The following is a 24,203-nucleotide window of genomic DNA, read 5'->3' on the forward strand; positions in this document are numbered from 1 at the left end:
AGAAGCAAACACAAGGCACATTTGTCTCCTTGGTTTTTAATATAGTAAACTTGGCAGCCGTTTTTTATTATCTCCCGGCAAATTGGACTACCATGGCACGGTGGCACATATTGGACGATGTTGTTAATTCCTCACTATTTCTGTCTTGTGTGGTTAGTCACTATTTGTTTCACACTGTTTTCCAGCGCCGCCCTGATATTTTGCTGTAAGTTGGGTTCACCTTTCGTTATCCACGCCCAAGGTCAAACACCTCACACAGGACTCTCACTTTTGATTCATTCAATTTGATCTTGTCAAACTAAATCATCAATTTTTTGGGGTATTTTTTCTGCTTTGGGTCTTCGGCAAAGCTTTGCAGGGGCAACGTTACACAATTGAAGCTGTATGCAGTGCAGTTTGAACAGGATTATGATTATATCAGGCCTATTTACTATTTCATGTGGCTGTTGATGATACTTTGTACTCAGCCTACTCAGCTTATTACTTTCTCAATGAATAACAAATGAGTTGTCAAATAAAAGGCAAATAAACACAGGCTAACGAGAAGCTGATACAAATATTATATTAGAACATATGAGGGGAAAATAGGTTTGGAGAATCATGCATTAAATTCAAACACTAAGAGTCTACCTCTTTGAGCCTCTGATGCCCTCTTTCTCTCATCTGCTCTCACAGAGGCACATGTGGCGCCTTGCCTACTCACCCAAACAAGGGGACAAATTACTTTAATTATGGAGTAATTGCAGAGTCTTGTGTTAATTAAATCTTTATCAGTTCAAGTAAGTGGATTTCTCCCACATGGAAACCATGCAGAGACGTGCTGTCTCTCTTCCCCCTCCTGCTCTGTCTAAAATTTCCAGCCACACCACAGTCTGAGACCATCTTTTATTCCCAGTCTCACCCTACTCTCCCTCTCTCTCACCCCTGGGTCTCACACTGAAATGACTGGGATTAGTGTCACTCCTCGTGGAAAGGAGGCTGTTTTACCAGCTCCTTCAGTAGCCAGCTGTTTCTTAAAAATACCATAACAAACATGATAGCACCAGCGTGAGGGAGTGTCCTCCGCTGGAAAATGAGATACAAGATTTATCTTAGGTTCCTGTTGTTTGGCAAAATTGAATCCTCTCATTTTAATTGCTCTCGACTAGGTGTGCTGCTCCAGGCGACGGGAACGGGAGCTCTGTATGTTGTCCCTTGTTCTCTTCAGACTATTATGTTCCATTGTGCAAAATGCCGATTATGACTTGCTTTATCCTTGTCATCTATCTTATTTAGGATCATTTAGGTAGCCACATGTTACAAAGGAACAGCAGCGCGCCCTGTTATTACGCGTGTTTGAGTCCCCTGCTTCTTGTAATGAGAACAGGATCACAGAGGGGAATTAATCTCTCTGAAGACTTATTCACAGGTTCAAGGCCTTACTACATTTTAGAGAAAATGCAGGAAAATTGACTTGTTTTGTTGATTTTTGTCGCCTGAGCATTTGATCCAAGGTTTGGAATATTAATATAAACACTTGTCATGTGTCTTGCAGCTTTGGCTTGACAGTTTTTGCTCTGAATATTGCTCCATGGTTTCCTGAGTAAAAAGAGAGGGTGACAGATTTGCATGATAGGAAGTAGAAGGTCTCCAGAGTTTTTTCTCTATATCATGAGTGCCAGTAAAACAAAATTTGCAAATCAAAGTGATCATTTTCAGTTTAATGTATCATTTTGAGCCTAAAAATTATGAGGTTTTGTTCTATTTCTGACCTAGGGAAAGTCAACTAAGCACTGTTTCCCTTTGCAGCGCCAAAGAAATGAAAATACGACCATTTTTGATCTTTTAACATCTACAGTCTGTGGATTTTGGCTTGTGGACACTCGGTTAGCAACTGTTTAGTAGTGAGACTGTTTACGGGACGATGAATGGATGTAATATGGCTGTGAAGCAGATTCAAAAGGGCTTAACTGGATTACACCTCATTTCAAGGATGCTTAAGGTAAGATTAAAACAGATATGTGGTAAGTGAGAAAAATACAAAATCAAATAGATTGAATTTCACTCCGTGGTCTCGTAAGCCACTTGCTCATGCGTGGCTATCCTGTGTTATCACCGAGTTGGAAAAAAAAAAATCAGCAACGAATCAGATGACACAATATGCAGATTGTTAGTGCAAAAAAGGACTCAGCAAATGAAACATATGCACATTTTAAACAACAGTTTTGCTCTGTTGGACCATCACAATTCACCATTAATGCCCTTTCTTATCTCGAGCTACAAATCCCCAGAGCTGGAACATTAGAAGTCTCTAATCATACACACTGGCACACACTGAGTGTGTGTACATGCACTCTAGCACCACTCACACACAGAAAAAAATCACACACCTCACATACAATCTAAAAAGATAATGAATTTAATACCACTGCTATTACAGTGAACTAATGTTTGTTAATAGCTTGGTGCCATATGGAACGAGGGCCTTAACCATGTGGGTAATTCCTCTGTTTGGACAAGCTGTCAATAAAAAGGCCTCACATTTTCTGGATGCATGGGATAGAGGATGGGAGGATGGAGGATGTGCTTAATCCAGCAGACTCTCTAATGATTCCTCTGTGCCTGGAATGGGGGCTACAGGCCTCTGTGAATATGCTCACAACTGTGTTTTATCTTTCCTATCAGAGCTGAAATGTGTGCTCATATTAACACTCCATTTAGCACATATGCTGCTCCGTTTGGCTGGGTGAAAGACTTTGGTTTTCCTATGTGGCGGGGGCTAATGGAAGTGGTGGTTTTAGAGAGAGGACTATGACGTGCCCCCACCTCCTCCACCTCCCCAAATTCACTCCATCTCCTCCCAACATCCCTCTGGCAGCACTGCAGCCCGGCGGATAACCAAGCGTGGATTAGCAGTGACATCACACTGAAGAGAGATGGCTGAGCCCGAGTGTGAGGAAGGGTGAGTACTTGGGTGTGTGCGTGTCAGATGGGTGTGAGCGTTGTGTGTGTGTGTTCAAGACTGATTAGACGATGAGGGTGGTGGTGAGAGGGAAGCGAGGATTAGAGAGCCATCTGAGAGTTGGCTAGGTGCTGACACCACTCCACCTCACCAAGGGCTCAATTTACTGAGGGATCAGACTCATTTACGGTGGGCTGGGATTATTATCAGTTCAATAGGGCAATTTCTTTATTACAGTCACCCTTCAACCTGTGAAATATGGACACTTGTGAGACATTTATGGGCGCGTGTATCTTGCTTCACTTATAATCTGCTGCTTTTCTGCTACAATTAATTGTGTATTAGCAGCTGAAACTAGTATGATAATTTTTAAATGAAGGCGTATTACTCTTACTAAGACCTAAAGTGTCTGTTTGCTGCCAGTATATCACAAAAAAATGCTTTGTTTTTGGAAAAGGATTGTCACAATAAAACATATATTAAGGAATTTCACACAAATTCATCCATCATACCTCAACTCCCGGCTATGATGTGGAGCTTTTTTTTTTTTTTGAGGTTTCAAATAGGATAAGACAGGCAGCTATGTTTGATTTTGGGTTTACCTGCAATGTCAACACTCTTAAGCTGGCCCTCTGTATTGAACGCCTTATAATACATTGAGCATCACCTGATTCTCCGACAGCACAGTCCACAGAGAAATGAGGTTTTCGGCTGCATCTGCAACTGAACAATAGAGCAAGAATGAAGAGCACGTTTAGCTGTAGCCAGATGTAAAGGTTTGATAACCACTGACTATGCGTGAAATGATCAAAGACCACAAACTACTCTCACATTATGTTATATTTGTAGATATAGATATTGGGGGGTGTCAAAGTGGTGCAGTGGTTAGCACTGTCGTCTCACACAAAAAGGTTCTACGATCGAAACCTCCACAGTCCAAAGTCATGCACCTATAGGTTGGTGGTGGTGACTGTAAATTGGCCGTAGGTGTGAATGTGAGTGTGAATGGTCTCTATGTGCCCTGCAATGAACTGGCGAATTGTCCAGGGTGTACCCTGCCTCTTGTCCTAGGTCAGCTGGGATAGGCTCCAGCCCTGACCGTGCTCCGGATGAGGATAAGCAGTTACAGATAATGGATATATATATATATGCCCAGATACATAACCATCATGCATCATCTTGAAAAAACAACAACAACCTCATCAACACCTTCAGTAGCTGTTCTGAGGTTTTTGATTGGATGGAGTGATGAAAATGTGGGTGTCAAATTTCCATTCATGTATTTGCATTCAGGAAATTTATTTCCCATGTATTTTTTATTGGGCATTTATAATACAAACATACAAACAGAGTAATTACAGAACACATACACAGAAACAACAAAAACAGAACATAACAGGTTGACAAAAAACACACAAAAAAACAAAAACAAATCACACCCCACCCCATGGAGAAGAGCTGCATGGAAAATATCACGCTATACATGTAAGAATTTTAAGTTGGATTTGTATTAGCAAGGTACTGTAAAAAAAAGGTTGCCATGTTGCGTCAAAATGTTGGAGTCTGTCTTCGAGAACACATCTTATTCTTTCCAGATGAGTGTATGAGTTAATTCTTGGTGTGTTTACACTCTTCCATAAGGTAAGAATAATTTTATTCGCTATTATCAGACCATATGAAATAAAACATTGTTGTTGCATTCAGGAAAATTTTAGACTTCAACATATTCATACATAATAAATTCACATTTTGTCTGCGGATGCATTTCAAACTGACACATGTCCACGCGACACTGACCCGCCCTCAGTCAGTCACGTGATCAGAGCTACTGTTTCACAGGCAGCACGTGTGAGGAGGGAAACACACTAATCTTCCACCGTAAACTACAACATCATCAGCTACAACATAAATCACGGCGACTTCGACGACTGCTGTAACTTTTAAGAATGGCGCGTGCGGTAGTATCGCGAGTTTAGCTCGTTCGTTGGCGAGATCACGGCAGCTGCTTCCCGGCAACAGAAACGTTTGAAGCTCGCACAATTAAAAAAAAAACTGAGTCACGTCTTTATTTGTCGTCATATTACCTTTACCACACCGGTGTCATCAGCAGCATGCAGCTTTTTGTAGCGTCCGCAGAGCTCGACATGTGCGGATGCTAACGTTAGCTCGCTAGTAGCATTTGTTTAAAAAAACTATCGGTGTTCATCTAGAAACAAAAATGTCGGAGCAGAAGACAAGCTGGATTTTAACAGGCGCTACGGTCGCTTGTGTCGCCGCGCTGTACGTGCCCTGTGTGCAGAGGACTGTCCCCGGCGGAGACTCAGGTTGGTAGCCTAGCCTGCTAACCTGCTAGCTACGTAGCTAACGCTCTTCTGGTCATGTGACTTTGTTGTGTTGCCTAGCAGCCAATCACGTGGCGGCTGCAGCTGAGCGGGAGCTGTCCGTGGTGCTGCAGCTGCAGGCGCGAAAACATCCCAAAACTTGTAATAATAAAATAATAATAATACATTTTATTTCATAGGCGCCTTTCTGTCACACAAGGACACCTTACAATAAATAAAAGTAGACAGCAAATAATAGAAACAAACAAAAAGAACCATAAAAGTATCAAATTACAAGAATACAGCATTAAAAACAGGTTAAAATAGGACAATGCAATTGAATCAGATGGAAAATTTTAAACAGGTGGGTTTTAAGTGCAGAGTGAATTGATGTTCCTTATGACGGGGGTAAAGACTTTCATGGCAACATGAGACATAAAGCTCGCTTGAAAAACAGACATACGCAGTAATACACATAAAATACACATAATGATTGACTAGTTTAGAACAGTTGGACATCTTCTTGGTGAGCTTAAAAAAGCTTCAAATCCACCTGCAAGAGCATTTACCCAGCACTGTTCAAATGTTGACGGCAACAGACTGAATATATTTAAGTGAAGTGTTGTATTTATTTATTTATTTGTGTTTATTGCTGAGACAAAGATGGATTTTCTGCCCTGGTAGGACAATTAAATGTATTTATTTTAGTCTATAGATGAGTTTTTAAATGGTTTATTTTATTTCGATGTAGATAATGCTTTTAGAACTATTTCTGTGTTACTTCAGAAGGTTTCTTTGAAATCTCAAAAATCTTTTAATGAGACTTTGGTGTCCAGATCAAAAACAAATTTGGCCCAATGGATTAAACATGAGTTTATTATGCTGTGATAAGTATCACAATATTAGCTTTGTCTATTTGATCCTTCATTTTATTTACCAAATGCAGAATATTTGTTATTCATAAAGTCATTAGAAAATTATATTTTCACTCGTTTTGTCTCTGCTTTTCTCCAGGAGAGAGAAATTGTTTCATCAACATTATTTCTTTCACTCACTTCCCCCTCACACGGCGGGTAATATAGACAGCATTTGTAATGACAAAGTATTGTTGACAACCCTTGACTTATAAAATAATGTGCATCATGTGTGTATGCATAAATTTAATTTGCACAGTGGACCCAAACGTATTTCACTCAAGCGCCTTCCTGTGTTGTAGGCCAACGTGTTTTCCAACATTCTTGTAATGCAGTTTACGAAGGACTGCCTTGCACATTTACAAACAGTGTTTAGAAGTGATAGCTAGGTTACAAACTTGTAAATGTGGACTCGAGGGCATGAAGGCTCTGCTTGTTAGGTTTGCGCTGCTCTGGCATAGAAGCTGCTGTGGAGGGGAAATGCACATTTAGCAAAATGAAAGCATGTAAAAAGCTGGGCCAGATATGAGCAGAGCAGAGACGAGGAAAGCAGGCAATTGGAGCACTGAGCAGCCCAGCTGGTTGTGCTGCTGTCTAGCGAACGGGGGCCTTTGAAAAAATGGCCAGCCTCTTCTCCACAGTGTTTAGGGATGGTGCAGGATGCCCGCTCTGATAGTGCCAGCTGAACACCCTTCCGAATTCACCAGGTCTCCGTCTCTGTGTCCTAATCTCTTTAGGTGTGATGTGCCCTGGAGAGGCTTGAGCACAGCCCCGCGGGTACGCTGTTGTCTAGGAATGTGGAGTGTGGAAATGATGGGGATTATGGGAAGACTGGTGTGGGTGCCCGTGCTCCACTATCACAAAGACTCTTGGCACCCATGCTGCTACCCCGTTGAGTCAATATTTTCCCTTTTTGGTATTGGGGCTGCAGAACTGCATCTCTGTGGCACTTAGATGGATGTTTTGGCTCCATATTAGTTTGAGTTTTTCTGTGCTGAATGGTGTAAAAGTGTGCCACTACTGAGGGAAAATGAGTGAAATTGAGAAAACCGATGAGGGATGAGAAGGTGTGATGTAAAAATGATGGCAGGTAGCTGGCGGCTCATGCCAGGTGAAATGGAGCTGTGAAAACATTTAAGCTGTGCAGGTGGAGGAGTTCTGACTTCATGGTCCATTAGACTGATAAGAGTTAGGGCTCCTCGTGTGGCAGAAATTTAGGCATAATAATTGACTGTATCGGCAAGGTTGCAAAATACGTAACACAGCCAATGCCATCTGAAACTCAGCCGCTCTGTTCTATAATGGTTGATGCTTCATCGGGGCCCGTGTTCTTGTTCATTAAAGGTTTATTTTGAAAATGAAAACACTTAAAGAAGCTTTGAAAATAACCAGGTATACTTTATATATTTGGTAAAAAAAATAAAAACCTTTTACCTTTCATTGCAGTTGGTTTTCTGGGCTGTATGTATGAATCTACTCGGTATCTTACATAGCTTTCATGCAGGTGAAGTGACAAGCTGAGGAAACTGAGGCCACTGTTTTATTGAGTGCATTCGATGGAGGAGATGACTACCCATCTCGTACCAGTAGAGGGAGCTGTCTTGAACCCAAACATTTATCAATGTCATTTAATCTGAACCAAATTTCAATTTTCATGAGTGGGAGATGCAAACATTGGGTGAGAAATCAGTATAATTTGAAACGCTCTGGGTGTATTCTGGTACAAATGGGTTTGTGCCCAGATACATTAAAGCTTCCTCAAATAGCTTTTAGGGCTTTTCTTTTCACTTTGTGCTGCGCCTCACACAGAGCTTGTCAAAAAATTGTGCAACCGGCTCTTATTTTTACAGCTTACCTCATTCTGTGACTGTCACCAACGTTTGCCTTTCTGTTTGTGCCCAACGGACTGAACGAGACATTGAGACATTGGGAGTGTGGGAGCAGCAGAGAGGCACGTAGAGCGGCAGAAGAAAGAGGAAAGGAAAGGACCCTGATGCATGGGGAGGATGGGACTGAGAGCATTATTCTCAGATCAGCATATGTGTGTGTTTGTGTGACAGCATTGGAGAGGGAGTCTAATAGTGTCTGTGTGTGTGTGCGTGCGTGTGTGTTTATATATGTGTGTATGTGCTGGAGGAAGCGAGGGAGGCATCAGGGGAGAAGCGAGAGATGAAGAGAATGAGCGTGCCGCTTAGGAAATGTCACACTGGGAAGATTTGTAGGTTTTGATCCTGGCAAATTAATGCAAAACCCCAGTGCAAGTATTTGATTTGGGAAAACTTTGGGAGCAGACTTGTCTCTTAATAATAATTATTGGGTTTACATTAATTTCCTCCCCTATTCTCTTCCACAGGAGAGCTGATCACCACTGCTTGTGAGCTGGGGGTAAGTATTAGCTGTATTGTTTAATCAATTCACTCATTAACTCTTATAAGCATTAAGGAAGTTTAATTAAGCATGGGCAGAAAGCAGATTAATTTACTTTCAGTCCACAGGTTTCCCCCCTTCTTTTCTATACACTTATTTTACTAAGTTGCAAGTAGAGAATGCTATAATTTGCAACCCGTTTTTCAAATCCAATTAAAGTCAATGGTAAGGCGATGGCTTTTGTAGGCTTTGCCTTATGTACGGTATAAGGCTTATTATATCCACCCCTCTTTTTTTGTGTGTGTGTAAGCCGCGAAGAATGAACTAAATCGGGTTAACAGTTATAATAAGTTTTATTATTTAATAAAGTTTATTACGCCGCTGTGATCCTTTTAGGGAGGCTGTGTCGGTGTCACTATGCCAGTAATCCTGCCGTTAGTGCTGCAGTCCGTGTGGCCTGCCTGTCTGCCTTTCAGGCCTCCCCAGGGCCTTGCAGGCCGTCCCTGGGCCCCCTGGCTGCTGGCCCCCCTTTCTGATCCCCAGAGCTCCAGAGTTCTGCTTCCTCGTGCTCCCTGCGGCCTTTGTCCCTCAACTGTCCTTTTGCTGCTGCGCGTCTGTCCACTCCTGTCAGTCGCAAAGCCCTGCCTCCACATGCTCTTAACTGATGCACCACCTGGTTGCAGCTGTTAGTTTCTTTCTTTTATTCTTGACATTGCTTCCTCTCTTTTGTTCCTTAACTTCTCCTGACCTACATGCTCTATCCCCGACCCCTCCCTCTGAATTTGTTGTTTCTATGAATGTAACAATGGAGGTTATGGTGTCTGAGGTGACCAGTGAGGTAGTCACACTCTCACCTTTCAGCTCTGTGTGCTCATTTGAAGAGCTGCCCCTTCTCCCTGCCTGCATGGCTTGTGTTATCACTGCCAGGGAATGAGTCTGTGTTTAATGACTGAGTCCTTATCTGGGTGGAGGAGACTTAGCGGCTAATTGCTGTGATTGCTGAGATCCCCCAGGCGAGAATGACTGCGGCTCGGCGGTGGTTTGGGGGGCTGGAGCTGGCGAGCACCACGTGCTCTACTGCCGGCTCCAGGGAGCTGCACTGTCCTTGGGAAGAGGCCAGAGGAAAAGAAGTGAGAAGAGGGAGGAAGAGAGGAGAGAAGGACTCTGATATCAGAGAAGAGTCAGTTTGCGGTCATGCCAGGCATGGTGTGTCTGTCTCTTCTTTATTACTGCAGCTCTACTGCATGCCCATCTACTGAGGGCAGAAGAGCAACTAGATTTGCCACTCAGTCAGAAGGGGCTAGTAAACACAACATTGCCGGCTCCTTAACACCATCTGCTTCATTCTTGTGTAGTGGTTCACTCCTATATTCTCATTCTAGCTTTGTATTGTTACTTTTATCTCTAGTACAAGGGTGCCGTCCACTCGGCAGGCTAACATCATTTTTAGGCTACTACCTTGAACATTGAAATATTCAAGTATAATACTTCGACTTTTGCACATTACCTGGTGAATACTTTGCACTTTGCAGCTCTTTTCTGCTTAATATATTTGTCATGCACCTAAACACCAAGGGAAATTCCTTGCATGTGAAAATCTACTCGACAATAAAACCTGATTTTGATTCGAGCACACTTTGAATGAAGAATAATTTGCTTGTTTATGTGCTGTTCTCTTGAGTCTATCTCTCGTTACATCTCTAGATTTGGAATTTATACTTTATCCGTCATTTTGTTTTTAGGTGGCTCATCCTCCAGGATACCCTCTCTTTACCTTACTAGCTCACCTGGCTATGTGTCTTCTGCCCTCCCTCTCTCCAGCCCACAGTGTCAACCTGATGAGTAGTCTGCTGGGGGCTGCAGCTTGCGGTGCCCTCTGCATTTCTGTCTGCAGGTAAGCATATATAATATATATGCTTCTCCAATTTGTTTTTTGTGTTTGCGTTAATCCTCTGTTCTGTGATTACTGTGCTTTGATTTTAGCCGTCTCATAAGTTGCTTTTCAGGAAATCACAGCTTTCTAGTGTCAAACTCTGCACACGCATCAATTTGCATAGCAAAAGTCAAACATCCGAGGGAAGTAACAATATAAAGAAGACATTATTTTGATTGGAGAGAGGGTCCTTAAACATTCCCTTACTGACTTTTTGTATCTTGATGCTGTCTGGAACAGAGAGTGATATTTTTGGGTCCTGACAGGCTGGCAGTGTCGTTCTTGATCCTCTGCTCAGTATTCAGGAGCAGAGCCTAGCTGCCCTCCTCCCTCCCACCACCCTGCCCTGCCTGTTTACCCATCAGCCACCCGTTGTGAGCGTGCGTGTGTATGTATATCACAATTATCGCACCCTCCAACACCCACCCCGAAGTTCCTGTTCTCCTGCCCCCCCACCCCAACCCAGCATGCTCCCAATCCTGACATGGCACGATTTCTTATCTCCCCCCTTCTTGCCTCCTGAGGTCTGAGAGGAACGGGATCACTAACTCCGCTCCTCCCTCTCTCCTCTCTTCAAGCATCTCTCCCCTCGCCTCAGTCATGAGCACAGTTTACGGTCTCTGCATTGCCATGTACCACCCTGCAGTTTTGCCTGCTGCTGACCCCATCATGCAAGGAGTCTTTTACCCTTTCCCTCTTTGTGTGTGATTATCTACCATGGTTGGCTGAACTACCTTACATCAACCCTTTCGCTGATCTTAGTCATTTTCCACATTGCATTGTCGGAGGCAGCTTAGTGTCAACATTTTTCCTTTTTGTCACCGTTTTTGCATACCAGGGCATTTCCAAGCATGTCATATACTCTTAATTTGTTCTTTCAGTATTGTTGAATATGATGTAATTTCTTCCTGCTGTACACCTTGGCATGTTGTGAGGACCTAGTGGTAGTGGGGGAAAGCAGAAGGGAAATGAAGTTGTGTGTGTTCCCAGGTGCTCAATACTGGGCCTTCTTCCTGTGTGCTTGGCCGGTGTGTGCTCGGTGGCAGGTGGTCTGGAATAGGTCAGGGTACAGGGTCATCCCTGCTGCAGTAGGGCACGGGTTGGGGAGGAAGTGCTCCCCAGGGGACTGGCCCTAAGCCCAGACTGCATCAGCCTTAGACCCTGCCTTACTGCTTCTCAGAGGTGAATCAAACCCTACCAGCTTGAACCAGTCTGCCCAGGACAGGGCAATGGAGAGGAAAGAAAAAAAAGAGAGGACTGAAAGAAAGGGAGGAAACACAGTGCTTTTTTTTGGGCTTTCTGGCTTTGTAATTCTACTGTCCTCCTAGTGATAATGCATTTGATGAGTTACAAGTAAATTGGACACAGCTCTTGGCCAGACTTATTTTGAGGCCAGAAAATATCCATGCAGTCTGGGTGATATTTGGCTCACAGTGTGCGTGTTAACTGTAGCCCTGTTTGTAATCTCTGAGGATTTAGATCCAATTTTGGATTATGGTCAAGTAAAAAGTCATTATGAGGACCTCCAACCCCACCCACCCCTTCCCCAACAAGGGATGATGGGTAGTGAGGACTTCAGCCAGAGCACACAGTCACACCATATAAGCTCTTAAGTATGAACATATAATCTACGCTTTCAATTTGAAAAATAAGCATAAAAGGTTTTAGTCATTATCTGCTCAGGACCTAGTTTGGGATGAGCTCGTGGCTGTGGATCAGTTGGCACACTATGTCTGGTGAGGGGTTATTGGAGAGGGCAAAAGATGAGGAGGGTGAAAGGGAGGGAGAGGGTTTCTGGATGATGAAGACCTCCCTCTCTGTTCTGGCAAGGAGGGCATGGGTGCTTTGACCACACCAACAAGACTGGCATAGATGTCATGCCACATCCCTGCAGGGATTCTCTGGCCAGACCTTTCCCTCAGATGAAATGCCAAAACGGACCAGTTGACACCCGTTCATACCTGCTCCATTCGTGCGATAACAGTTTTCCCCTCTTTCCGTTTTCCAACATAATTAACTTCTAAAATGTCTTTTGTCGCTTTTGTCCCTTTGAAGCTGTCCTAAACTTTTTTCGCCGCTTCTTATTTTTAGGTTTGCATCTGCTGAGAAGTAGACCCCCCCCCCACCCACCCCAAAAACAAATCATCGTTTTGTGTGATTATTTTCAGATGGCAAAATATATTGAAGTTAATACGGGTACTTGAAGGCAGTTCCTCTCAAATAGTAAATTGTAAGACCTTGAAATTCATCTGGAGTATACCCAACACGGCGAGCCTTTGATGTATCAATTTAAATTAGTCGGCCAGATTGCCGTGTTTAATGTGGGGGAATGTAAGTTGATAGGCTTGGAAGCCACTTCTCTCTCTTGCATAAGTTTAAATGTAGCACTTAGCCTCCCTTTGATTTGTCAATTACAGTTCTCTTGGCTTGATCGTCTGGTTTGATGGCCAAATTGCATGTCTTGTTATGTTTTCACACCATGCCCTGACAAGCCTTTGAGGATGGTGGACGTAATGATAATTACTATCGATTGCGCTTGGAGGTTCACAGAAAGGAAACGTTTGGCCCGTGGAATGCTAAAGGCCTCAGCCATGAGTCTCTAGAGGAATGCGCCCTTCATAGTGGGATAATCCAGACAGCTCGGTATTCTGTGCTCTCTCGTTTCACAGTTTATCTGCTAAAGCTGCTCCGAATCTCTGCTACCTGGAAGGAATCTCTCTCCATTTCCGAGCTTATCCTGAGAAACCAGGAGCGCATACACATTAGGGCACTGACAGCCTTCGGAGCAGAAAAACAATCTCACAATGCTCAGTCATCAGCACTTTTTGTTTGATCACATGATTACATAACGGGACTGTTGAAGCACACCAAACGTGTCTGGCTGCCCCTTTCCCTGGCGGCCATCGAAACAAAATGCACACCTGCGAGAGGCTCCCCCCGCCAAGAGCTGGCCCATGTGGCACAGCTGATACCTCAGTGGACCGGAGGGTGGGCGTGGTGCCATCCCCTGCCTTGTATTGCGTCCCCAGCTCCTTATAAGGACCTCCACCATATGGTCCTGATGGCGCTTTCCCTCCTTGCTCAGGTGGGTTGTTTTTCCACAGGGGTGGGGTTGCGTGTATGTTGTCGGGGTCATATCAGGAGCAAAGTGTGTGGGTATTGTTGTTTTGCAGCCATTTGCGCAATTTTATATTTCCGGACATCTTGAGTGCGAGTTGTGGTATCTCGGAAACAGCTGAATTCAGTTGTTTTGTTGGATAATGTTCTCACCTCTCCCTGCAGGTAGCAAGGCTGCCCCTCCCTCTCACATCTGCTATGGTTGGATAAAATCTTCATCCCAAGTAGCAATGGAGAATACACCCATACCGGTTTCCTTCTAAAAATGCAGAAGACAATTTTAGGTTTGTCATTTAAAAGGCCCCAATCTCTGGACCTTTTGTTCCATTTCTGCTATATCTCATCCGTCATATTGTAGTCCAACAGACCTCCTCTACTCCCCCCCCCATCCTGCATGACCAATGGTTCCCCCAGGACTCATCCTTTAATACAGTTAAACAGATGTCTAATGAAGATGTTATTTCCTCATTACTGGCTATGGGATGGGGATAGAGAGGAGGAGGGAGGAGGGCTAGATAGACAGCAGAATACAGTACCAGTTTAATATTCCTTTCGCCCGTGGGCCTGAGATTGTGTCTGCCTCGGACGTCAATATTACATTCCTCACCCACCACAGGCAGTCTTAATAAGGCACCAGGCACAGAGACGGATCAGACTCGGCAATTACAATTCACCCAGAATTAGTTAATGGAATCTATACAGCAACATTTATGTATCACTGGTGTGTGCCTAATGAAGGCAGCAATAAAAATGGCATTCAGTGAATTGCATAAACACAGGATTTTTGTAAATTGTTTTTTTTTTTCCCCTCTTCCTGTAATTTTTGTGTGTTGGGTGGAGATTAAGATGGCATTCTGGGAGAAATTGTCATGTCAGTGGCTGCATTGTTTGAGCAGAATTGTGGTGATTAATTTTACACGCACTTGGAGCACTGGAGCGCTCTCCTAGAGGAGGGGTGTCTGAGCGGCAGAGCCGGGACCCTTATTTACCCTCCTCTCTGTGCGAGCAGACAGCCTCCTCTGCACACACCGGATGAGGCAAGCAAGACAGGGAAGTGCCTGGTTTGGTGACTGGTTGAAAATTAGGCTGCTGCTTCCCAGATTTAAATGTACTATTTTGGAAATCAGTTCGTAATACTGAAGAATCAAATTATGTATATTTTTTTAACCTCAGTATTAATAATGTCTGTCTATCTACACCCCTAGTTTTTTATTTTTTTTAACAATGTATTTGTCATTTTCTTATATTATAACATCCCATCAAAAGAAACAATAACAAACATGCAATAACAATACAATAGTTTGAGACAAAAAATACGTGCGTGACACATACACACACACGAGATCCACTTGCACCAATATGGAAAGTACAAATAAATATTTCCCAAGATTATTTGTTAACATATGCTTTCTGCTAAATATTTGTAGTTTACAAAATAATGATGCTGTCATCAAGGTAATTTTTTTTAAGCATGGGAAAGCTCCAAAGCCACAAAAGACATTATACATCTGTGTTCACAGGCTGACTAGTGAACTTTGAATATGTAAAAATTATTTTGTAAAATAATATCACCATATGATCATATTATGATACTATTCCACTGAAAGAGAAGAAGAATATTTCTATTTCCTGACACATAACACATCATTTCAAAGCTTTAATTTGTATATCAACTGCTGCTTAGCTTTGAAATTTCAAAGCAGTGCATCAGACACTTACCACTGTCATATAATAGCTACTAAGTACCCTGCCTGGTGTCCTGGCCAAAGTAGAGCCCTGGGGTGTCAGCAAGGGCCAGCTGGAAACCTCAGCCTCAGCCCGAGCAGGCCACCTCCTCTCTCGGGCTCTCTACCCTCTTCAGGAATGTGTGATTCTTTTCCAGCGCTGCTTCCCCAAACCACCACTCAGTTAGAGAACAGTGCAGCGCTGATCCACGATGGCACAGCTGTGGTATGTCTGTTCCCCGAGGTGGTGTGTGACAGAGGCTCCCTTGGCCAGCTCCATTGTGAAGCCTCATTCAGTTCAGAGTGCTGGTGTAGGCTTTTTGTGTGCTGTTATTTAGCACAGTCGACTGACGCTGGCACATCTCTGACCCCTACTGTAGAACTGAGGGTGTTAATGAGGCAGGTCCCATTTTGACACTTCAAAGTGATTTTACTGAGCTATTGTTGTGTCCTTGAAGGGGACATTGCTAATCAGAGCCTGTTGTATCGTTGTCATTCATTTGTTTTATTTACCATTTGATGTTTCAGTTTGAACCTGAATTATTTTGTATTAAATATTTTCTCATTTTTGCTATTTTATCATTTTCAATCCTAATGTGTAATTATTGGTACTTTTCATTTCTAACCACTTACGTTATTTTCAAGTTTGTGCTTCATTCCAGGCTTCATGCATAATAATTGTCATTCAGTTAATTAACCCAAGTGATGACACAGACGTTTTGGCAGGGCGGATCAGTTCAGGGTGGAATAGTCTCGTTGTCAGCCGTGTTATTCTCCTGCCACGTCTCAACCAGGCCATTGTCACTGAGCCACAACATTTCAGCACAGCGGCATCCTGCACTGCATTGAGTCGTGATAACAGGGAACACGGCCACACCGGTGTCAGAATGTGTCCTGCTTTATCTGCGCGCCCTGGGAGCAGCCGACCTGGAGAATGAGCTGTAGAGAAGGCTGACTGGGACCCAGGTGGTCCCTCACAGACAGGCAGGTCATTTACAGCCCGCACTGTACCAACATCACTGGGCTCTTACAGACTGACAGGGTCTAACAGAGAGATTTGTCAGGCACTCAAGAAGAATAAAGAAGTCGAACGTGTGTGCGCGCATGTTTGTGTGCGTGTCTGAAGATGTGATGAGTGCTGCCTGGCTATCAGGCAAGACTTCAGAGGAAGGAGCGTACTAGGTGTAATAACCTTGTCCATGGACCCCCCGTGACTGTTCTGCACCCAGTTGTACCCCCAAAATCAGCCCCCCTGCTAGGTGTATGAGCTATGGGTTAATTGTCATGCAGGGAGGTAAAATTATGGGTACGGGAGGTCTCTGCACCTCAACAAAAGTCCCCATCTGCCCCCACACCCACCCTACTCCATTCCTCTTCATCCTTCCATCAAGTTACAACTAATTCCTGGAGCGGTGCAGAGAGAAAGACGCTGCTATCTCTTATTAAGACCCACTCCTAGACGCCCCATCAACACAGTCCAACCCCCCTTTTAAGTGCACACACACACATATTCATTCACCAGGCTTGCCTTACAGTGAACACAGAGGAAAAATAGTGGAGAGAAGGAGAGAGAAAACCCAAGAAAAAAAGGGGAAGTAGTCAGCAAGCAGAGTTTTTTTTTTTCCCTACCATCCGCTCGCTCTCCCTCTCCTTTTTTTCCTGATTTACCGCGCTTTCCTCAGAAAGCTCCATTGTTCCCCTAGCCTAAGTCTCATCAGGCCTTTTGTGGCTGACTATCACAGCGGCAGGCAGAGAGCTGGAAATGTATAAATGGTATCATGCCTTGTGATTAATGGCGGTGCTTATGAGTCAGGTCTGATAACGGGCCTGCTCTCTACTCAATTTCAGATACCGTTAATGGAATCTGTCTTCTGCGATTGTAATGTGAGAGCGCCTAATTTGCTATGGAGCTTGAAGCTGTCACCGGCAAGGGATTGTGGGGTCATAAGGGACCTGGCAGCCGTTTGGCCTGCAGCTTGTATCTGCGGTGCTGAATAGAGCAGCTCTCTGCCTGTCAGTTAGCTGATAGGCTGATGAGGACTCTAAGCCACTCCACACAATGGCGGAAAGGGCCATACTGCCTGACTTCCCTAATTGTCGAGCCTGCTCATATTTCAGAGCCAGCATGCCGGGGACTGGGCTGTGTTTTTTTTTTTTTCTTTTCTCCCCCCCCCCTCTCTCTTCTTGAACTTTTTTCTTCCTTTTTCTTTATTTCATCCTTTATCCCGCACACTGTCTCACCCCTTTAACGCACACTTCCCGGCACTATTTTTCTTTTCTTTCCCCTCTCCCCATCATTTGTCGCCCCTCTCTCTCTCTCTCTCTCCTCCCCCCTCTGTCTCTCATTTTAGTAAGTGGTGGGTCTTAGCGTATGACAGATTATCCCAAGTTTGCTTCAATTACTGCAAAGGAGATGGAGACAGTACAGGAGAAGAGGAAAGGGAAACTTTTGTGCACACATTATATTTAAGAAGCTGAGGATGAAGTGCTATCTCTACCGCGGTGGTTTCTGTGCCAGTCCACTTGAGATCAACCAGCTGCTGGGGAGGGAGTCTTCATGATATGTGAACGGCCCAATTTACAGAGTGTTTTGCAGGATGTTGTCCGAGAAGCAAACTTGGGTCAGAGGAAGATTATAATGGGTTCTCAAATTAGTCTGGAGGAAGTGGTGGCTTTTTTTTTTGACAGCAAAATTAAAATTTTGTGTGAAGCTGCTGACTTTGTTGTTTTGCCTTCTTTTATGTCACTGCAGTGTAACTTATTCAGTTTTCTGCAAACTTCATGTGCTTTTTCTCAGTGTTTTATTTGACCCAAGAACCAAAAGTAAGGCTAGAATTAATGTGTTTGAATATTTTGAGATATGTTTTTCCGATTCTTTTTAGTCCAAAATATTTCCAATGATCATAAAGAAAAACTAGAAGAAAAGAAAAATAAAGGCCTCTCCTCCCTCACTGTCAGATTGGCAGGTCCTGGTCCTGGTGCAGTGCTGGCTGGGGGGCTGTTCGCTGTGTCCAGGCTGAGCTGGCAGTGGTCCATGGTGGCGGAGGTCTTCACCCTCAACAACCTTTTTGTTGGTCTGCTCTTCTTCTTGACTGCCAGCTTCCACTGTGCTGAAAACGCCACTCAGAGAGGAAAGGTAACTCAGTAGAGCACACTTCTACCCTCACAGGGAACCTGTGTCTCTCAGGTCGTTCCTTGGATACCTTGTTAAGATATTGAACTCGCAGCGCTGTACTAAAATGCTTGACTTTGTCAGATCGCACATTGGGGAGCGTTATGCTGTGGCTTGGGGCTCTGTAACCAGCACACCCTGGTGCTGTATGCACTGGTCATCATTCCCTGGGTCCTTCACCGACTTTACTCTCACAGGGTAAGGGTCATGTAGAACAGGTTTCAGATTTCCAGGTTTATGAAACTGCAGGACAGTATTTTAGTTTATGAATGTGAACATCTCTTTAATAACCATCTCGACAGGAGCTGTCTTTGCGTTGTCTTGTGTCTCTGGGAGTGTATTTCCTCACCGGCTTTCTGCCATACATCTACCTGCCTATCTCCTCCTACCTCAACAAAGCCCGCTGGAGCTGGGGGGATCAGACCACCCTGGTGGGCCTACTGACCCACTTGCTGAGGGCTGAATATGGCACCTTCAGTCTGGTACGTTCTGCTTGCCCCACAGCGGAGAAATACACACTACACGCTACTTTAGCTTTTTATAAGAATGATATATTTACATACAGTATATACCAATTCTTTACATTCTGCTTGTGTTTGCAGGCAAAGACAGAGGCTTCGATAAACCTGACCACAATGCTGAAGTGAGTCTGCTTGACCTTTTTTATTTATTTCTTTTTTGAATGTGTTGTTTGCACATATTCAACAGAACTGTTTATAAAGTATTTATGGTTTGCTGTATGTACTGAGTTCATACATATTCAGAGTATGTAATGATTAATCAAAGCTCTTTAAAGTTATGTGACATCTTCTGTGTATGCCACATTGCATTTTGGTCTAAGATTGTCTTTTAAGACTGCAAGTAATGATTACTTTAATTACCAAATAATTTACTGGCTATCTATATATAGTCTAGACTATTTATAGAGTACCATCATGGTCTTCCAGAGCCAAAACGTGATGTCTTCAAATTGCATTTTGTGCGACTAACAGTCCAAAACACAAAGATATTAAATGTACTATGGTATAGTGATATAGTGTGTGTGTGTGTGAGTGGGTGTGGATGTCAGATCGTCTGTTTTGGAAAGTTGGTTGGACACATAGAGGTTTTCTGAAGCTTGTTCTGATGTAGTCAACTGTCTCTACTTTGGCAGTAGACTCTAAAATGTATTAGGAAAGAAGCAATAGAGAAAAGCTTTGATCTGAGGCACACTGAGGGCACACGTGGTTCTAGAGATGGAGGACCTGACCGCTGGTTCTGGTGTTTTACACCGGTTTAGCCACAGACACTCCAATCTTTTCTGAGAGCCCAGAGTTGTTTCTGCAGCCCATCTCTCTCTCTCCCTCTCTCTTTTCTCCAGCAGCTTTTGTTCTTCCCATTCCACTCTCTCCCATCAAAGCAGAACTGAACCTGCTTAGAGGGCCAAATCGTTGTGTTCTGTTTCTCCAGCAGTTTGAAATGATCACTCAGCTCTGGTATTTAAGCGTGACAAGCTGTGATGACAGACACTGCAATAGAGCTGGAGAAATTGTATTTTTCCACTTCAGCACCCCACCTCCTCCACCCGATTCCCTCCCTTTCTCCCCGTTACCACCACCACCACCAGTCATCCTGGTATCTTTCTCCAGCTGACGGGATGGAGGGGGTTGCATGCGCGACTTAAGACCCCCCACTACCGACCGGCACCCCCCTCTGCCAGGCACCCACCCCTTCCCATCACCCCTGCTGCTTGATGGACAAGCACACCTTCAAGATGGGGAAGAGAGGCGAACATGACAGGCATGTCGCACTGGAGACGTAAACCCACTGGAGAGGCTGACACACACACCCACCCACAAACACACGCTCGCGAGCACATTCACACATAGTGTACATTGGGAGATATAGAGACTCAATAAGCTGTCAAATAGAGATGGGTATTAAGGAAGAGGCAGGAAACTATCTCTGCTCTGAGCAAGCGCTCTGTGACTGACAGGCGCTGTGAGGAGAGGGGATGGGGCAGCGGGGGGTGGATGACACAGTCATTCGTATCTGTCAATCCGATTGAAAGGAGGAGCGCACAGACCAAGGAGTTTGTTTTGATAAGGGATGGAGGGCATTTAATAATTGCTGTCCTTGAGTTCAGTAGCAGCGAGGGTAATTGAGCTTGTCTTTGGTGTCCGTCACATATGTTACAAGTGTGTTTGTGTGTTCGTGCAGGGCCCAGTTGGACCACTGCCTGGAAGACCTTTCGCTTCCCGCTCTGGTGCTGGCAGGAATAGGCCTTCTCCTCTCCTCATGGGACAGGTAGGATGAGCAAGGCGCCAGCATACAAAACACTAAACTCTGTCACACACATCTCAGCAGCCACTTCAACCAAAAATCTAATCCCCCCGGAGTAAAACACAGGGAACAAAACCACTGACAAAATGCTGATCGTAGAAAAAAAGGATACAAAAAAACACAGAGGCACCTAACTGTCAAGCTGTCGCGACGCTCCGCATTCAAATCAAGAGAGGCTGAATTTTCAAAAACATGTTTGTGTATACAACTAAATCACTGCTTGTATGTATCTGTATGTGGCGGTGTGATCGGGTAATTCATTACAGCAGTGCCTTTACTAGGGTCTTTGGGGTGGAGCTGATAAAGCCGAGTGAAGCCTGGGGGCTCTGTAGGGCACTGGACACCCCCTGCTTCCTCTGCACCTGGGGTGCACTTTGATAAACTTGGCTCTATGCACACACAGATGAAAAAGACCAAGGTCATTTCATAGGATGCCAAAGGGAAGCCATGCAAATGCTAATTTACCTTATGGTAAAGTGTTGAATGGTTTTGTTTGTATGTAAAGAACATTTTATGACTAAAATCTGCTTTTTTTTTTAACCTAATTTGATGGGCAAAAAAAAAATTACAACCAAAACGAGCATGTGTTACTGTAGAAACAAGTCAGTGGAACCCATCAGATCAATGTGTTGGCAAGGAAACCAAAAGTCATTTTCTCTGGCTTGAAAGTGTCTCTTCAGGTTCAGATGATGATTTGTTATTGCCATAAGGGTAACATGTTTTCTTTTTAGTGTATAAGTACATTTTACAGCTGTACTGTAATGAGTTTGTGATTCAGCGGTTGGCAGCAGCTCATTATGACTCAGTCTGCATTAGAAAATCAATCATGCACCTCTTAGCTGGCTGGCGTATGCATTTGCTCTCGGGGCTTGTGATCTCCATCCCTGCATTAATATTTTTTTATGGTCTTCCTCAAAACAAATATGTTTTTTTTTACAGAGTAAACGGAGAAATAATAAAACATGTTTGTATACTGAATAGCTAGTGGCCTTTTCTATCACAGGACGTGTCGCTCAGTCTCCTGGCTGTTGACTGCCATGCTGGTGGTCTACTCACTGTTTTTCGCTTGGAGAGCAAACCTTGACATCAGCAGACCCCTACTGCTTGGAGTGGTGAGCTATAATACTTCTACTCATTTTGACATCCTGTTTCTAAGCCAAAACTAAACCTGAAATGTGTGCTTATACTTTTATATTGAGCACCAATTTAATTTTCTCAGTATATGAGAAATCTCTATAGGCGGTACACACATCCTGAAATAAACACTGATGTGTATGTGTGTGTTTTGTCTGTGTGCACGTGTACGTTCCCTCCCTGCAGGTTGAGCGTTTCTGGCTGCAGAGTGATGCTGCAGTGTGTGTGCTGGCAGGCCTCGGCTTGAGCCGGACACACTCTGAGCTGGAGAGGAGGCTGGGCCGTGGGGGGGTGTGGAAGACCACAGGCTGGGTCCTCACCATGGCTCTGCTGGCACATATGGTGCACACCAATCACAGGTGAATGTTGCACTGAATTACAGAAACAAACTTCCTGTTGGGTGTGATGAAATAAATATTAGAACAGTGTTGACATACATTTGTCGTTATTTGGGTCTACAACAACACATTGGGTTTTAGATGAAATAATGGCGAGTTTTTTAGTTTTTTTTTAGTGTTAACAGGGTAGAAAGTGGTGGTCATTTTTGTAAAAGAACATTTCATTGCATGGTATATACAGAGTTATAAAAACACTGCCCAAAAACTTTCACCACTGGGCAGTTGCAGTTCAAAGCCCTTATTTTGTTGTAGGGTTAAGTCAAAGTACAGGAGATAAACTGATGAAAAAAATACACACAAAATGATGTAAAAAATGATCACACATCAGTCAAGCTTGATCTTCCAAAGCTGCTTTTTGTTTGTGTCCATTTTCATTGTTAGAGCTTTGTAGATATTCACTACCTGATACCATCACTATTTTCCATAATTATCGTAGCTCCTTTGTATAGTACTTGTACAGGCTATAAGTAATTCAAAGTTCTAATAGTGTTTTTGTGTGAGTTTGTTTTAGTTGTCCCGATCACAGAAAGCAGTCTGATTCTGCAAAAACTACACCTCATGTTACTTTTGAACACTTTAGTAAAGTTAAAGTGAAATAAAAACTCCCCCTCTCATTCTGGTTCCTCCTAAAATCCCCATGCATAAGTTTTCCCTGAGTCAACCTGATTTGTTTCTTCTCTGCACTTCATACCACAGGTCTGAACTCCACATGTCAGATTTTTTTCTCTGCTCACCCCATGGTAGGGGCTAAAGAGAGGCACGGTTAGCACATAGATTCCACTCACAGAGCTCAGTCTGAGATGTTAGCTGTCCGAGAAGGCAGATTACACCAGCGTAGTGCTGGGGAGTGCCAGACAGCCATCACTGAGAGGCTTTGATCAAGCGAAGAGCATGGCCTGTGCTGTCAGACCCATCACACCTGTCTACCCACGATTAGATAGGCAGCCAGAGCGCTCTGCAGAGGGGAAGGGGCGGGGGCACTGACAACTTACCCTCAGAGCACCTTGAAAGCGTACCTACAAACAGGAACTCACTCTCACATACACAGCTGTACACACACACCTCTAAGCATGGGTAAAGTAAACACAAACTTATGGTTTTGATGACTTTATACACTATGATGGTGTGCTGATTATTCTAGGGAGTGTGATCAAAGCAGAAACAGTGTGGTCGAGAGGTTTGGCCGGGAGCTTCTGGCCTCCGTCCCAAAAGACTCGATCATCCTGACCAGAGGAGATCTGCCTGGAAACTCCATGCGCTACTTATACTACTGCCAGGGGGTACGGCCTGATGTTCGTCTGGTCGACCAGGAGGTCAGAGCTTAGATTTCTCCAATGTCTTGTTTTTGTTGAGTGTCAAAATGTTCTAATTGAAGTTCAGATATTTGATACAAATCAAAAATAAGAGTTAATAATCACTAACAGTTTAATTTAAATTAGTTCTATTACAAAAGTAGGTTTAGAAATAAGAATACTTGGTGGCCAACCAGAAGAACACAAACATGGCATTGTGTGTATTGCCTTCAAATTTTATACTCTTTGTCTTTCATGTTATATCCTGAGATATCTTTTGGTTGTCATGTAAGACAGATACGATTCAGACGACCCAGAAAAGGATAATTTATTTCCTCTTTTTTTATTAAAAAAGGAAAATTTGTTTTTCAAATAATATTTTTGGGTAAAATGGCAGTATATACAAAAATCATAAATTACATCCTGACGTCCAGAAGTCTCATGCAGGCTTTCTGAGTTGGGTACGTATCATTATGTACGGTACATCATAAGTTTGCACATCTCTTCAACATTGCAGGGCTTTAAGATAGCATAATAAAAAAAAAAGCGAACAAAAGCCTTTTTTCAG

General features: G+C 43.6%; 1 protein-coding gene across 2 annotated transcripts in view; it reads left to right on the plus strand.

Moving 5' to 3' along the window:
* Positions 1-4,503: 4,503 nt before the first annotated feature.
* tmem260 (transmembrane protein 260) overlaps positions 4,504-24,203 on the plus strand; it is a 24,504-nt gene continuing 4,804 nt past the window's right edge. Inside the window, exons 1-11 of one of the 2 annotated variants that reach the window (XM_019276568.2) lie at positions 4,504-5,265; positions 8,530-8,561; positions 10,286-10,437; positions 18,276-18,453; positions 18,574-18,687; positions 18,792-18,971; positions 19,092-19,132; positions 20,689-20,775; positions 21,815-21,923; positions 22,132-22,304; positions 23,485-23,656. In XM_019276568.2, the coding sequence (XP_019132113.2) occupies positions 5,160-5,265; positions 8,530-8,561; positions 10,286-10,437; positions 18,276-18,453; positions 18,574-18,687; positions 18,792-18,971; positions 19,092-19,132; positions 20,689-20,775; positions 21,815-21,923; positions 22,132-22,304; positions 23,485-23,656 (1,344 nt within the window). In that variant the 5' untranslated portion in view covers positions 4,504-5,159. The remainder of the gene's footprint in view (positions 5,266-8,529; positions 8,562-10,285; positions 10,438-18,275; positions 18,454-18,573; positions 18,688-18,791; positions 18,972-19,091; positions 19,133-20,688; positions 20,776-21,814; positions 21,924-22,131; positions 22,305-23,484; positions 23,657-24,203) is intronic. The other variant, XM_019276569.2, reaches the window with a different exon arrangement.

Source organism: Larimichthys crocea, chromosome XXIV (genome assembly GCF_000972845.2).
Source record: "Larimichthys crocea isolate SSNF chromosome XXIV, L_crocea_2.0, whole genome shotgun sequence".
NCBI lineage: Eukaryota > Metazoa > Chordata > Actinopteri > Sciaenidae > Larimichthys > Larimichthys crocea.